Consider the following 16,674-nt stretch of genomic DNA (forward strand, 5'->3'; position numbering starts at 1 on the left):
CTTTTGGCTCATTAATTGGTTTTTCCAAACCACAGCTTTATTGTTTTCGTTCACTGTCAGTGTTTTAACATTCATTGCTGTTTTCAGCTAAAAACTCTAAAAAACCCACTGTACAGTTTTTGCAGTGCAACTGTGTATTTGGTTGTGTTGTGAATATTTTCAATGCAGGGCCATCGTAGATGACTGTGGACAATCAAACACAATTGACACATTACGTGATTTGATGCAGTAGTTTACGCCTCCTTTTTTCCCCCTTTTTCATATTTCTCTCACAAAATCCTTTATCTTTTGTCCAACAGAGAAAATAGAGAATGCTTCTGTCACATCATCAACAAACCAGTCAGTTGAGGGAAACTCTGTCAACTTAACCTGTGAGGCTGCTGGCTCTGTCTTTACCAGGAAGTGGATGAAGAATGGCGCAGATCTGATCCAGACTGACAACATGATACTTTACAATGAGAGCAGAGTGCTGTCTTTTCAACCTCTGAAGAAAACAGACAGTGGGAGATATTCCTGTAACATCAGCAACCCTCTCAGCAGTGAAGAGGCTGAATACAACATGATTGTTAACTGTGAGTAACATGTTGTACAGTGTAGATTTAATTTTCAGACATAGGGTGGTAAAATGGTGGGTGCACTGAGGAAAATAACACTACAAATCTCTCTCTCTCTTTTTCAGATGGACCAGAAAATGTTCAAATCAAAGGTCCAAGTACAATACATTTGAATGAAACATTAACATTAACCTGCTCTGCTGAGTCAACACCAACTGCAAGTTACACCTGGAAACTGAACAAGACAGAGATCCTCAACAATTCTGCTGTGTTCACTAAACACATCACTGATCTTTCTGACAGTGGAGAGTACACCTGTGAAGCGGTGAATAGTATAACTGAGAGGACATCATCTGCAGTGCATGACTTGACTGTAACATTGTCGGCAACAGGTACTTCAACAGTATTGACTGTAGATATTGTTGATACTCTTGGATATTGCACTTTTTTGGCTTGATTGCAGATGACAGAATATTGATACTCTTGGATATCTGAACTCATTTCTGAATATATCTGACCTTTGCTGATCTTATCTAACAACAAGTTGTGATATATTTGCTTTAAAATGCTTAATAGAGAGGGTCTTTAACACATTTGATCCTTTCCATCCTTCCATTGTTATTTATTTTATTGTATGCAACATTCACTGTACGTCGTAATTGCTGCTAATGCTGCTGGGTTTCTTCTCTTTCATTTTATGCATACCAGGGAATCCATCCAACCATCTTTCAGCTGGTGCCATCGCTGCAATAGTAATAGCCACATGCTTCATAGCTGCTGTTGGAGCTGCTGGAGGGTACTATATTTATAAAAAGAAGTGGGTGAATATAGCTTTCTTCATGGATTGTAGCATATGCAATGTTGATTTTGGACAGTTTTATTTTGGCTTAACCCCAAATAACATTAACCTAACCCTGATGTTATGCATGAAAAATATGATTTAATTATAATTTTGTACACTAGTCTTGCATAGATTTTCTTTTTTAATATGACATTATATTCTGTTAATTAGGTTAACATAATTGGCATAACTGAATTTGGTATTGTTTTATTTACAAAAAAAAAAACCCTGATGGATGCAAAAATTTAAATACATCACTTCTGTATTGTTTTTTTTAAATATAATTTGTACTTTAAGTTATATCAGTAAAAAAAAAAGTCTAGAATCTTTTAAACATAATAATTGATATAACATATAACATAACAGTGTCAGAGTTTTGACTCACATCTAACTGGCTGCATTTTAACAATACTTGCATTTCTATTATTTAGAATCCACAAAAATCCCCAGCCACATAATACAGGTGAGTAGTCATCTGATCTGACTTCACCCTACACTTAGACAATAATATAAATAAATCACAATCACGGATAATCAGCTGCTCTGTAACCAAACAATTTTTTGCATAGAACGAAGAAGAGAAGAGAATATGTATGAGAACCCTTCAGTGGTGGATGTGAAAACTGCAGCGATATATGAGAATGTAAAATAAACTTAGTGATCTTTCCTTTTTAAGGTAAGTTTGAATTATTCTCGGTTTAAATCTGTTAAAACTTCCACAGACCAATAATTACTGACCCAGAATCCAGAGATATTGTTGCCCAGATATTTCAAACTATGACCCATATATGATGAAATCTGGACTGGACATGCTCCAATCATGGCGTTGCAAGATGTCATATCAAAAAATCTCCAGAAATTATCCAGATTCTTGCAAGAACCTAAAACAGATATCTCTGGATTCCTGAGGTTTTGACACAGTGTGAAGACTCACAGTTCATCAAGACAGCAACTCTTTAATCATCTGTTTTGTCTTTTTTGTCCTGCAGATGATCAGAAAATCAACAACTGTAAACTCTTCATCTGCACCAAGAAAAGAAGACACACCATTTCTGTTCTTTTAGATCTGATACAATTCTTCCTCTACCTTTGGTTTTTTTTCCTTAGATAGTTGTGACTCACAGTGCAGTGATAACTGAAGGCCACTTGGAGGCAGAAGTGCACCGCAACAAGATCACAGATGTGGCAGCCCTGCCACATCTGTGATCTAATATAATAATAATAATAATAATAATAATAATAATAATGTATTATAATATAATAATAATATATTATTATTGTGCCATAGTAAGGTTTATGCTTAATATGTTGGCAAACGTTTTCCATTTAGACATTCAGACAGACCAACAGTAGCATTTCTGCTGTATTTCTGTTCCAATGCTCTCTCTCTGTTTAGCTCTGGTTTGATCTCTGGCAACTCTTTCTCTATTAGCTCTTGAACCTGCAGTAACTCATTTGTAGCAACTTGGGGACAGTGGAAATGAGGTGGAGTGGTGTTCATGCCTACCTGGCAAAATAAAACCTAATATGCACTCTCCTTTTAGTCTCCACCTACTCCCAAAGGAAATATCTCACTCTTTCATGCTAAATGCTGCACCAGATAGTTGTCCCTAACTTTTTGATTAAAACAGCTGCCAAAAACTACTGATGAGTGAGAAGACTAAGTGAAATAGTGCAGTTGAAGGCTGTAAAACCAATGATGAAATGAGCTGAAAGATGCTACAAAGCTCTCTGGAGCTGAGGGGAACAGCAGAGTTGGATGATAGTTTTGTGTCAGTTACGAGTGACCTCTCTCACAGAGAAGTAGTCATGTGATCAGTTTCAAACTTTAAGATTGGTGTTTCACCATGTTCATCAAATGACTCATCTGGTTGTTATTTGTTACACTACATGCATACATTACTTATACATTTACAGTGACTAATGCTTGCTCGTATTCACCTACTTTACTGTGTGTGACCACAACTTTTTAAACACATACTGGGTTTGGAAACTTAAACTTTTGACAAGCTGCATCAGGACAAAATATTCTTGTATTTTGATATCTAATGCTTACATGTCAGGTAATATTTCTGTGAATATTTGCTGTAGTTGTTGGTAATGTAATTGAATATTTACTAGTCTTTCAAATATAATGGCCAGACACTGGCAGCTGTGAATATAGAAGTGTCAGATGTTATATATGTTTTTAAATTATTTGTTAATTTAAAATGTAGCAGACTCATCACTGGATTTCTCACCTTTGTCCAGTAAGATTTGAAGATGGTTCAATTTTAACGTAGCTGAATTCTTGAATTGATACCTGTTGATGTTCTTCATGCCAAAAACAATAATTATAAACACTGTAGACTTTAGGCTTGACTTACTTTGACTTTGTGCCTCCAGATTTCACTCTTAATCACTGGCTAAACTTCATAGACAACAAGTGTAAAGTGTTTGTGTCCAAGAAAATTAAAATCTACCGATATGATTTGTTGTAAAAAAAATCTGGATGACATATAGTAAACCCTTTGTATAAACCAAACAATTTCATTCCGAAAGCTGCAGGATGCTGCCCCCCTGTGGTCTAACTGGGGTTGTGCTGACCGTCATGGATAAAGGACAGTGAGCAAAGAGCTACTGATGTGATTTACTGAGTATGATCTCCTCCTGGATATTCAGTTCTCCCTGAGGCTCGTATACTGAATGAGCAGCAGTTCAAGACACAATCAAATGTTCTATGTTGAGTTTAACAAGCATCTTTATTATTTCCAGGAGTGCATAAGGGAAAAGTATTGTCCCTATATTGTAACTTGGTGTAGTTGTTACAGTAGGAGAGTGCCTGACTTCATACATAAAGTAAATATTGCCCTTTGGGATAAATCTTGAAATCTAAATCTGTAACTTAATGTCACCTTCTCTAAATAGATCAAGATGTTTGGCGGTAACAAGATGCAGCTGAGATAAGCAAATGATTCTCTCTGGTTTCAATATTCATCTGTTATTGTATTGGTATGCAAGAACAAGTTGCTTAGATAAATCTAAATAAAATAGTTAACATGTAGATTTTCGTATGTTTTTAGTGTGAATCTTAGTGTGGTGGTGTCTGTGAGTCAGTCCACCACTTTGGTCCGGACTGAAATATCTCAACAACTATTGGATGGATTGCCATGAAATGACTAAGTACTAAAGTACTCATTTGCAATGTTTGCACACTGACTCAGATAGTGACCATGGGAAACATTGTACCTGTACCAGCCAGTTTCATATTCTTTTTAACTGACTTTATTTGCAGTGCTGAAGTGTTTTAATCTACCATATAAAGAATTTTGTTTTGAGTGTTGTATAAATTAAGTTAATTACTTTATTATTATTTTTATAAACAGTATGTTAACATTATCGCTGTGAGTATGTTAGCATGTTGATATTAGCATTTAACTCAAAGCACCACTAAATACTGAATACAGTACATCTCACCAAGCTGCATGGTTGTAAGCTCTTAGTCTTGTTCCTAAAACTTTTGACATGATGGGGTAATAATGAATCATAATCAGAATTTCTGGTACTCAGAAAATGAAGTTGTGTTTTATTATCTTATGTAAGTCTGGCCAGCCACAATAACCAAAGGTTAGTGGAGGTAATAATTAAGCAGGTTATGTTTCATTTATTGCAGATAATCTCAGGGCTTCTTATTCCACTGATGCACTAACACAGGTGGCAGAAGGTCAGATAACATCAGAAGAGGACGCACTGAGTAATACACCATGAGCTACACATTCCTCAGATCAGCCATACTTGTGCTCCTCTCCTCAGGTAAGAATTAAACTTGAAGTGTTAGCAAGTTATCATAGTAGAACCATAAGCTGTGAAATGTTGGCTAATGATGTTCATGTTTAAGCAGGTCTTTGCCGTGGAGCCGGTATAATCACTGTTGACTTCCTTCGTGGAGCAACAGGAGAAAGTGTGACCTTCACAACATCCGTAAAACCGGCCGCTGAACCATTTCTGGCACTGACTTGGAGCTTCAATGGTACCACCAACATAATAACCTCAGCTGGTGCAGATGTAGTGGGACAAGGCTATGAGAACAGGATCAGTCTGGATAAATCTACTGGATCTCTGGTGCTGAGAAATCTGACAGAGAAAGACAGTGGAGAGTATGAATTAATCATCATCCCTCAGGGAGCAGAGCAGATTCAAGGAACTGCTAAACTTGAGGTACTGAGTAAGTATGGTTTATGAATCTTACACCCACTTTAATGTCTTTGGAATGAGAAATCTGAAAATCTGCTAAATGCTAATTTTTTGAGAACACACAATGTATTGTGTTTTATTGAATGCATTATCACATTGCTTGGTCATGGTGTCATCTTTATTATTTCTCTTATTGTCTTTTGTGCACAGCCAAAGTGTCGAGACCCACTATAGCCTGCCCCACAGAGAACTTAATAGAAGGTAAAACCTCTGTGAAACTAACCTGCGATGCTGACGGCTCCGTGTCTACCAGAGTGTGGATGAAAGACGGCAAACCTCTGGTTTCTGGAGACAGATTCAGCTTTCATGACGGCAACAGAGTGTTGTCCATCAGCCCTGTCAACAGGACAGACACCGGAGAGTTTCTTTGTAATGTCAGCAATTATTTCAGTTTTGAAACAGCCAGATGCAGACTTCAGGTCTATTGTAAGTACTTTGAATTGTGTTTTTGTTTGTTTGTTTTTTTTAACTTATATATATTTTTAGTGTTATCTTATAAATTCCTCGTAATGAGGCTTCTTTCTTCAGTGTCATCATCATTAGTATCATTTTAATGATGTCCTTCCTCTTTGTCTTCTTCCTCATCTGTTCAGATGGACCCGACCAACCAACAATCGTTCAGACGCCAGTGGGAGCAGAACTTGAAGAGAGTGTCTCTCTTAGCTGCTCTGCCGACTCGCTACCAAAGGCAACTTTCTTCTGGAAGTTCAGACACATGAAATTTTATGGGCCTTTCCACTATATCCATGAGATGGAAGAGAGACACCTGGGGATGTACACCTGCACCGCCCATAATGCTATTACTGGTCTGGAAGCCTCTGAGATGCACATACTGCGTGGTATTTGAGCTCTCTTTCTCTCTTTCATAGTCTTTTATCTGTTTGTACTGATGTGTGTAAGCAGAGAAGACACAGTAATGTTTTTTTCTTCTGATCCAGACTCCTCTACTACCATCAGTGTTTCTATGTCCATGATGGTTTGCATTGTCCTGACCTCGGTGGGACTCATGTTGGTCTAAAGACTGCCTTTTGTCTGTGGATATAGGTCCCTCATTTAAATCTGTAAAATGATCTTTATCTTGAATCATCTATCTGTTAAGTTCACATAAAAATATGGCTGTCAAATGACAAATCAGAGGTCCTTTGTATTTGCTTTTGCCCCTTTTTATCATGTTCTTCATCAATATAAATCTGTAACTTTCATGATTTTGTTTAATTGTGTTTAATGACTAATAGCTATGTCACTTTGTATTTTTATTATATATTAAAACAAATAAAATTTTCTTAATTTCTGCAATGGTATCTCTCAATAAAAAGAACAATTAGTGCCCACAGTGGCTGTGGTCTCACGGCTGCTAACAGATTCAGCCTTAGTAAATCAATCTTGACACTACTTGACCTCTCAGGTGTTATATAATAGACCAGAAATACTTTATTCTTGTGTCATTTAACCTTCACAAGTATGATAGTGTTTAATGTTCTTTAACATTGACTGAAGCCTGATAATGTCTTATCAAATTGTCACTATAATAAAGATTTATTAAAACTCTGTATGACATTCTGTAGTGTGTTAATGAACACCATCATGTACCTTCATGTCTATTTTTGTATTTCACAAAGGGGTGCTGCCACAAAGCATCAACCACTGAAGTCCACTTTCATCTCTAAGTGGTACCCAAAACCCTCTGAGATGAGTTAGGGCTGAACAGTTCATGGAAATCACAGTATGGCCAAGTGCAATATCCAAATGGCAGGAGATGCAGGTAAAATGTGTCACAATAGACCATTAATGGAGCATTGTGGTGCTGCAGAGATTCCCTGGCCTACAAATTGTATTCTCCAGACAACATGCTTGTTTGGTATAGACACAACAAAAATCATCATCATTTTTATATTCTATTTTTTTCAGGCGAAAATGAAATGCAAAAATAACCATTCCAACAGAAATTATGAACTCTTTTTTCGTCTGCAACATGACTATGACTAAATAAGCAACAATCAAAGGTAAAGCTCAGATTTAAAAAATCCCTTCTTGTTCTTTATTAAATTTAACCCTCAAAAACTGAGCTTATCTTTTTTATCAGGAATGTGTGGGTGCGGTTTGCATAGATTAGATTGACAGTGGTTTGGCAACTTGAGCAAACAATCCAACGAATATGATCAGATTGCAGTGTTGCTGAATCTTAACTGCACAGTATCTCCCCTTTCCCCATTTCAAACCAGAAGAGAAGAGCACAGACAAAAAAAAACACATAGGCCAACAGATATGTCTCATGCAAAATAACCAAAATGATTTTATCTTAATCAAACATTTTATTTTGCAGGATTCCATCGCTCATAAAGAAAAGATGATCGCTTTAATGTTAGCAGGATTATATATACAGTCATCAGAATATGTTGTTTTTAAGAATTATCAATTAGTTATGATTAATACTGATACAAAAAAAACAATCAAATTTGTAATTTAATAAAACATCCAAGAGCAAAGTGTCCTTCATGGCACCCTCTTTGGTATGTATGTATGAATCTGTTTATGTATGTCAGTACAGATTGTATGTGTGAAATACAGTTCTATAATGACACCAGGAGACAATCAGGAGACTCCAGCTCCTACAAAACACATCCTATTATTGTCCGTTCAGACTAAAACAGTTATTAGATACTGACCGTGTAACTATAACTGGGACAGATTGCAATGCAACTATTATTTTCTTATCAAATTCTAACTATCATAAAGTTTTATTAAAACTTCATATCAGAGTCAGTTTGTGTATTAATAAGCAGCAGGATGTACCTCAAACACCACCCTAACTCTACCGATGACCTGACTGACCTGCTCAGTCATGCCACATGATCACTCTGTGATTTTCCTCCGGTGGTAAAGTTAATTTTCTTACAGCCACTGTGATTAAAACACTGCACAAACATACCTGTGACATAGCTGTGGGTCAGTTTATAACAGTGGTATTTTGGGCAGCTGACATGTTTCCATTTTCATGGGCTTAATGTTTAAGTCACAAAAAAAATGAAGGTAACAGAAGAATTTTCTGTTGAGCCCAGAATGTGCTTTTGAGGAAATTCAGATGGATGAATAATTGTCTTGTGTGTAAAACCATTTAAATCTGTCACTGTCACTGATAGAACATATACCCACAACACCAGAACATTGTGTACAGCATGTGGTATTTATCACTTTATCACTAGTGAGTGCGCTGCATTATAAATGAATCATATCAGTGTGACATGCACTACCCTCTAGGCTGTAATACAGAGGGAGTAAACGCTTGAAGGCATGAGAAAATATCAGCATGCAGAATGACCAGATTTCATCCCATCAAGTCTGCTCTGAATATCCAGTCATACCAAATCTTGATTTATTTGAATAAATACAAACTGTTATTCAAGATGTTAATTTTACTTTTCTTTCAAACATGTCCTTTTACTGTTACATTTTTAGTGATACATGACACTATAATTAAGAAATAAAAAGAGAGAGGAAAAGAATTCAAAGTCTTCATGAAAGCTACAGTGCTGTTTTCTTAGGTTTTAGTGTGAGGGACACTTAGGTTTTAGGTGTTGTAAATAAAGAATTTATTGTAAGATTAATGAGAGAAGTTAAGAAAATATTTTAAGAATTAATAAATTTCGTCCAGTTTTTGCAGATTGTCAGAACTGTTGCTCAGAGACTGTAAAAATAACAACAAAGCTGATGCTGCTCCTGAGCACAACAAAAGTTAAAGTTGAGCTAATAATAATGATTAAATACAATATACTTCAGCTCTCTCTATGTGCATAGATAAAAAGTAATATAATGAAGTAATAAATCATAATATTGAGCGTACTTACAGTTTAGCTGTGCTTTTTGCAGCTTTTGGTGTTGCCTAAGATGGAAACAAATTAGAGAAAATGTGGCTATGTTGACATAGAGTCAACATATTTTGATGCTCAGGGAACACTGCTTACGTAGACACATATTTCTGCCTATTTTCTACTCTTTGATCACGTCAATAATGAGCACAAAAGCAAGAATTATTTCTTTTTTTTGTCATAGGTGATTTTATGAGCTGCTGCTTTGATCAACAATTCCCACTGTCTGATTTTCCAAATGTTTTATTGTTGATGGATGAGTGTGCCTGAAGTATGTTGATTCATCTCATTTATAACAACAAATCAGATAATATTAACACCCACCCAACTCACACTATTTGCATGGCTCTTGCTCATTGGTTTTCACTGCTATCACTGCTATCAGTGTCCAGAGTGAGACACCACAAAGGAACTAAAGGCTGTAACAGGTGAAGAAGTCCATGATCCCTCCTCCCTCCCCCCTGTTACACATATTTACAGCACCTCCTCTCAGAAAACACTTTGTATGAGCCTGAAGGCTGCAGCAGATATGGAGACATCTGTGGCACTGCTGATCATCCTGGGAGCCATCTCAGGTGAGCTTTTACCATTTCAGCGTTAACAAAAGTTTTGCTTTTGCTTGTGAGAAATAAATATTTCAAAACACACGTGTAAACAGTAAAAAAACAAAACAAAACAAAACACATGACTTGCTACCCACGTCTTACTTTTCATTATCATCTTTTCAAACTTCAGAAATGGCATGGGAAAAACACTTACTAGTTTCAAAAACAATTTGATAATGGTTTGATAACGGTCTTCCAATATATAAATAATGAATCTTGATAATGTCCGTTCTATGAGGACTTGCAGGAGAGCTAATTGGCCTTTGTTATGTAATCTTTTCTTGTTAATATGACATCTGAGATAAACAGATACACTTTTAAAGACCTAGCACTTAAACTTGCTTTCATTTAAATTATTGGCTTGTAACAGAAGTGTTTTTGTTAGGTATGTGCTATAATGTTTTTGTGTGCACTCAGTAGCAACGAAGAGTTAGCACTTATCCTAGTCAGACGCAGACAGTTTATGATACTGGATTTGATTTAATGTTTGTGTCTAGTGTTTCAAATTATTTTTAAATTGATTACATTCTCCCAGTGATCCACTTTGCATTGTCATCTAAGTTTCATGAAATTATTCCAAACTTGCTTCACCTGTCTCCTCCAGGTGTAAGCCACGGAGCTGGTGTGCTACCAGACACTCTTACTGCAGCTGTTGGTGGGACGGTGATGTTCACCACAACGCTACATCTGCCAGAAACATCAATCCTGGTTGTCACCTGGAGTTTTTTAGATAACAGTGATGCTAGTTTTAATATAATAACGTCATCTTCTGTAAACATAACTGGACCAGCATATACAGACAGGATCACCCTCTTCAGATCTACAGGATCTCTGGAGCTCAGTAATCTGACTCTCCATGACAGTGGAGAATACAGACTCACTATCATACCAACTGTCGGCGCACAGCAGAAGGGAAGCTGCAGACTGGTGGTGCATGGTATGTTAACACATCACTGTTTCACTGAAGACCAGGCTGAAGCCTTATTGCTGCCTCCAAATGAGCAAAATGTTTAGATCATGTGTCATTTCAAGCCACAACCGTTAGCGGAGTGCACCAAAAGTAACAGACACTTTTTGCACTGTGTAGGACAATGAATACACTGGAGTTATATGGGCTTTGTCAGATCATTAAAGTACCTAAATCTTCCACCTTCTACTCCTACTATTATGATTTTGAATTTAATTTTCATTTCTCTTTAAGCTCCAGCTCCTGCTCTGTCAGGTGTAACTTTACTACAGCTTTCTTATTATGCAATATCGTTATCAGTTCAATAAAACCTGACTCTGACTGACACACAGGGAAAACTGACCCACTGTGGATGTGTAGAGTCAGGGTATTTTCTCCTTCTGAAACTGTGCAAAATAATAAAAGATATTTTGTGACTGTTTAGTTGTGTTTAACACAGAATGAGTGTAGAAATGAATGTGAACATAATTCAAAAGTCAAAGCAATTGATATGTGTCATCTTTTTTCCCTGTTTTGACTCCTAAAATTTCCAACCCACAGCACCAGTCTCCAATGTAACAGTAACAGCCAGCAGCACAGACCTGGTGGAGTTCAGCAGCTCCATCAGTCTGTCCTGCTCCTCCTCTGGATCCTCCCCCTCTTTCCTCTGGCTGAACAGCAGCTCTGAGGTTACAGCCAGTGACAGAGTTCAGCTCACTGATGGAGGCTCCAATCTCACTATCAGCAATGTCACCCGCTATGACCAGGGACCGTTCAGGTGTCACGTGTTCAATGCTGTCAGTGATGCCACCAGTGCTCCATTAAGCCTCTCAGTCAGCTGTGAGTTAATAACTTACTCTATGTGATCACTTGTGTCATGCTCCTTTAAATGCCAGAGCTTTTAATTTTCACAGTGATATACATTTCTGCATACTTTGAACAGGCAGCAGCTTTGTCTAAAAATGTTTCATTGTGCTTTCTGTTGTTTTTCTTTTTGCTGGTACTGACAAATTTTCTGACCGCTACAAAACCATTATGAGCTTTCATATTGAGCTAATGTATGGCAGTTCTACCTTTTTTTTCTCAAGTGTCTATTGGTGACTCTCTTGTTCTGTGTGTCTACACACTGCAGATGGCCCAGAAAATATCAATTTAACAATATCTCCATCACAACAATACTTTGTGGAAGGGTCAGACATCACCCTGTCCTGCTCAGCTGTCTCCAGACCTGCTGCACAGTTTCACTGGTTTCTGAATGGAGACCTGCTGTCTGATACTGGACCAGAGGTCAGAATTATAAACATCCAGATGAATCAGAGTGGAAACTACAGCTGTAAGGCCTTCAACAACAAAACCCTGAAATCTCAAACAGCTCAGCTCTCAGCTCTAACTGTACTGGGTAAGTTGAAATTAAGAGGTTTTTATGGTGGTGACACATTCAATAAGATGGAAGTTTAGTGTCAACAGCAGTTGGATTTAGTATATACTTAGCATTCTGTAAATATCAAATAAATAGGACAATCAAACATGGCACTGAGGTCAATGCCTTTAGTTAAAAAAAATTAATAAAAGAAAATAAACAACATGAGTTACAGCCTTGTGGTTGTATGCCTCCACCAACCAGTCCAGTTGAGAAAATTGAAGAAGCTGCATAAGTGTAAGAATTCTTGAGTAATGGCCAAAACCGAGTGACATTGACCTTTGACCACCAAAATCTATTTGTTTCAGAGCTGTGGTTGAAAAGACGTTTTTGCTTTGGAAGGATTCTGAAATGAGTGAAATAACCTGGACGTATCTAAGTGGCAGCCATTATAAGAGCTGGCTGAATTCTCAAAATCCTAAGAAAGATGCTTCAGTGCTTCCTTTCTCATGTCCTTTAGCACAGGTTACACTCAACCATCCTTTACAAAAGGAATGGACATAATGCCGTCCCACATTTTCTTCTGCCAGCAACATGTATTGACTCACATCAATAACATCTGCTGTTGCATAGTAACATAGCCTATGAGTGCAGTCAGATTCTCTTTTACTGTGTCCATATGAAATATACACAATAATAATCAATATTTTTCTCTCTCACAGCACCAGTATCCAATATAGAGGTGAATGCCAGTACAACAGACTTGTTGGAGTTCAGCAGCTCTGTCCGTCTGTCCTGCTCCTCCTCTGGATCCTCCCTCTCTTTCCTCTGGCTGAACGGCAGCTCTGAGGTTACAGCCAGTGACAGAGTTCAGCTCACTGATGGAAACACCACTCTCACTATAGTCAATGTGACCCGCTATGATCAGGGACCATTCAGGTGTCATGTATTCAGTCCTGTCAGTGATGGCACCAGTGATCCAGTAAACATTTTCATCATCTGTGAGTTACAAACCGGCATGTTTGTCATACTCATTAAAAACCCAGACAGTTAAAATTTCCAGCTTCATTTGTCTGACTAACTTTTTTTATTTTTGTGAATACATACAGTGAATACATTTGAAGGATATAAAGTAGCTTTATGTCTTGACACTGGGTCAAGCTACATTTCATGTATTTTTGTCTCAAGCCACTAATATTTATCATTTATGCTCTTTTTGTTGTTTCCTCCCGCTTTGCTGGTGACCATATCTTTTCTGTATTTCTTGACGCAGTTGGCCCAGAAAACATTAATCTGACACTGTCTCCATCACAACAATACTATGACGAAGGGTCAGACATCAGCCTGATGTGCTCCACTGTCTCCAGACCTGCTGCTCTGATTAAGTGGTTTCTGAATGGAGACCTGCTGTCTGATACGGGACCAGAGCTCAGACTGATGAACATTCAGATGAGTCAGAGTGGGAACTACAGCTGTCAGGCCTTTAACAACATAACTATGAGAAATCAGACATCTCAACCTGTAGCTTTAACTGTACTGAAATGTAAGTTTGAGTGACGGACTTCTTGTTTCTAAAGGCTAAAATAAGTAAGACCCTGCATTTACTTAGGATTCCATTGTTTACAATGTGTCTTTTAAGGTCAGAGATCGCAGAGACTTTTGATGAAAAGGTTTTCAAGTGCTTAGAGTTTGAGAAGAAATAAAACATGTTCTACTGCTCTGGTAGTTTTATGGGTCAGAAATAGTTACTGTTTAGTTGTGCTGACAGTTAATCAGAGAAGAAATTAAAATGCTGTGCGGTAATGCTAATGTACATGGAAAAGTTTATAGTATCCTAACATGTTTTTTTTTCTACCCACAGCACATATCTCCAATGTGGTGATAACTCCCAACACCACAGACGTGGTGGAGTTCAACAGCTCTGTCAGTCTGTCCTGCTCCTCGTCTGGATCTTTCCCCTCTTTCCTCTGGCTGAACGGCAGCTCTGAAGTTACAGCCAGTGACAGAGTTCAGCTCACTGATGGCGGCACCACTCTTACTATAATTAATGTGGCCCGCTATGATCAGGGACCATTCAGGTGTCACGTGTTCAATAATTTCAGTGATTACACCAGTGATCCAGTCAAACTCTCCATCAGCTGTGAGTTACTTACCTACAGCACATGCTCAATGTTGTGTCACAGCATCTGTATTCAAATGCAGACCTTTAAATTTGCAGGTTGATTCAGAATTATTATGAGCATCATCATCGGGAGGTTCTGTCTAAATTACCTTTTATTGTGCAGCCTGCTGTTACATTGTTGCAGTTTTGGCTGGTACTGATACTAATAGCTGTATTTAGTTTAATGATGCAATTCTGCATTTGAACAACATACTCAAAAGTAATGACCCCTTCATACTGCTGAAAACAGCTTGCCTCAAGTTACTACTCTTTTCTTATGGGTGGCCATATCGTTTTATGTCTTTTCCCCAGTTGGCCCAGAAAATACTCATTTGAAGCTATTTCCATCACAACAACAATATGAGGAAGGATCAAGTGTCATCCTGATCTGCTCAACTGTCTCCAGACCTGCTGCCCTGTTTTACTGGTTTCTGAATGGAGACAAACTTTCTGATATCGGAACAGAGCTCAGACTGACGAACATTCAGGAGAGTCAGAGTGGGAACTACAGCTGTCAGGCCTTTAACAACAGAACTCTGAGATATGAAACCTCTCACCATTCAGCTGTGTCTGTACTGTGTAAGTTAATTAAACGGTTTAACTTGTAAATACTTGATTTGCTGCTCACAGCTTTTAACTTCCTCATTTTGATCCCTAAACATAAAGAAATCATATTTAATGAAATATTCTTTATTCTATAAATAGATTCATTTTTATCAGAGGTCTTGTCAGTATTTTGGGATATTTTAATAAACTTACGTAAAAGTAGTATTCTATGCTATGAGTGACAACATGCCAAATGAACGTTGTTGGGTTTTTCCCTCCATAGCGCCAGTCTCCAGTGTGGTGGTGACTTCAAATGCCACAGTCTTTTTGGAGTTCAGCAGCTCTGTCTGTCTGTCCTGCTCCGTCTCCTCTGGATCCTCCCTCTCTTTCCTCTGGCTGAACGGCAGCTCTGAGGTTACAGCCAGTGACAGAGTTCAGCTCATTGATGGAGGCTCCACTCTTACTATCAACAATGTGACCCGCTATGACCAGGGACCATTCAGATGCAACGTTTCGAATGGCGTCAGTAATGGAGTCAGCCAGTCTGTGAATCTGGTCATCCAATGTGAGTGTATGGTAATGGGACTTTGACTAAAAAAATCATCCAAACAAATCCCACTTGTTCAGAATGGCAGACCCCCACCACAACTATGGCTCTGAGGCTGAATCCCAGTGCCCATCCTGGACCCTAAGCCTTGACACGTTACAAACTTTAACTGATATAACCAATTATACATATACATACAGCATTACTGATCAAACTATGGTCCACTAAAGAATGAGCTTTTGTGACTCTTATGACTAACGGCCAAGTATAAATCATCAGATTAAATCAAAACAAGTATACTGGGGCAGCAACAGCAACATAACCAAAAGCCTCTACCCTCACACCAGGTCATCAGCGACCTGTTTACAAACATGAGAATTTTTTTAAGAATGTGTTATGAAGGTGTAAATGCTTAAACTTTTGTCAGTATTAACATGCTTTGCTACCGAAGCGTAATGCATTCTTACAAAAAAATACCTGCTCTGTTTTTCTGAATTAACAAGATCATTATCTCAGGATTCTGAGAAAAGTTTTCTTTTTAATGAAAAATCCTGTTTTTCTGAATAAATGGTAAAATGGTTCTGAACTAATTCCAGAGATAATTATCTTGTTAATTCAGAAAAACAATTGTTTTTTTTTTTCTCAATGTAATGCAATATGCTTCCGTACACAAGTAACCACGAGAAGTATATCATAATTCATTTGTATTTACCAACATCATAAACCAGCTAAACCAGCGAAGTGGTGATGACTACTTACCTTTGAAAAGGTTGTGAAGTCCAGTTGTCTGACATTCCTCAATTATCTATATTCCTTTTGTCCGTAAGGGTCCACAGATCAAAAATATCAAAGGGGTTTTTCATAAAAATATTCCAAATTATGGTCATGTGAAGTTGCAGGTGGTTGAGAGGGTTTATGTGCATCACGTCTTTCCACATTTAATCTATTTTCTATTATATATATGTATATATATATATATATATATATATATATATATATGTGTGTGTGTGTGTGT

At 37.6% G+C, this 16,674-nt stretch overlaps 2 protein-coding genes across 3 annotated transcripts in view; both read left to right on the forward strand.

Moving 5' to 3' along the window:
• The window catches only part of LOC139612917 (hemicentin-1-like), a 34,720-nt gene that overhangs the window by 6,383 nt on the left and 11,663 nt on the right, over positions 1–16,674 (forward strand). The window contains exons 6-19 of the mRNA XM_071469071.1: positions 300–572; positions 680–946; positions 1,263–1,371; positions 1,827–1,858; positions 2,385–2,487; positions 9,975–10,069; positions 10,704–11,036; positions 11,607–11,885; positions 12,178–12,444; positions 13,128–13,406; positions 13,679–13,948; positions 14,267–14,545; positions 14,879–15,145; positions 15,396–15,677. Coding sequence (XP_071325172.1) covers positions 300–572; positions 680–946; positions 1,263–1,371; positions 1,827–1,858; positions 2,385–2,487; positions 9,975–10,069; positions 10,704–11,036; positions 11,607–11,885; positions 12,178–12,444; positions 13,128–13,406; positions 13,679–13,948; positions 14,267–14,545; positions 14,879–15,145; positions 15,396–15,677 — 3,135 coding nt within the window. The remainder of the gene's footprint in view (positions 1–299; positions 573–679; positions 947–1,262; positions 1,372–1,826; positions 1,859–2,384; positions 2,488–9,974; positions 10,070–10,703; positions 11,037–11,606; positions 11,886–12,177; positions 12,445–13,127; positions 13,407–13,678; positions 13,949–14,266; positions 14,546–14,878; positions 15,146–15,395; positions 15,678–16,674) is intronic.
• Positions 5,032–7,178, forward strand: LOC139613867 (cell adhesion molecule CEACAM1-like). 2 transcript variants are annotated; one of them, XM_071470829.1, is made up of 5 exons: positions 5,032–5,187; positions 5,276–5,599; positions 5,779–6,054; positions 6,222–6,467; positions 6,567–7,178. In XM_071470829.1, the coding sequence occupies exons 1-5, from the start codon at positions 5,139–5,141 to the stop codon at positions 6,644–6,646; spliced, it is 975 nt and encodes a 324-aa protein (XP_071326930.1). In that variant the 5' UTR covers positions 5,032–5,138; the 3' UTR covers positions 6,647–7,178. The 2 variants fall into 2 exon arrangements, with proteins under 2 accessions (XP_071326930.1, XP_071326929.1); XM_071470828.1 differs by having other exon boundaries at positions 5,035–5,187; positions 5,273–5,599.

Source organism: Trachinotus anak, unplaced genomic scaffold (genome assembly GCF_046630095.1).
Source record: "Trachinotus anak isolate AG129_WGS33_773 ecotype Australia unplaced genomic scaffold, CSIRO_AGI_Tana_v1 ptg000032l, whole genome shotgun sequence".
In the NCBI taxonomy this organism is placed as follows: Eukaryota; Metazoa; Chordata; class Actinopteri; order Carangiformes; family Carangidae; genus Trachinotus; species Trachinotus anak.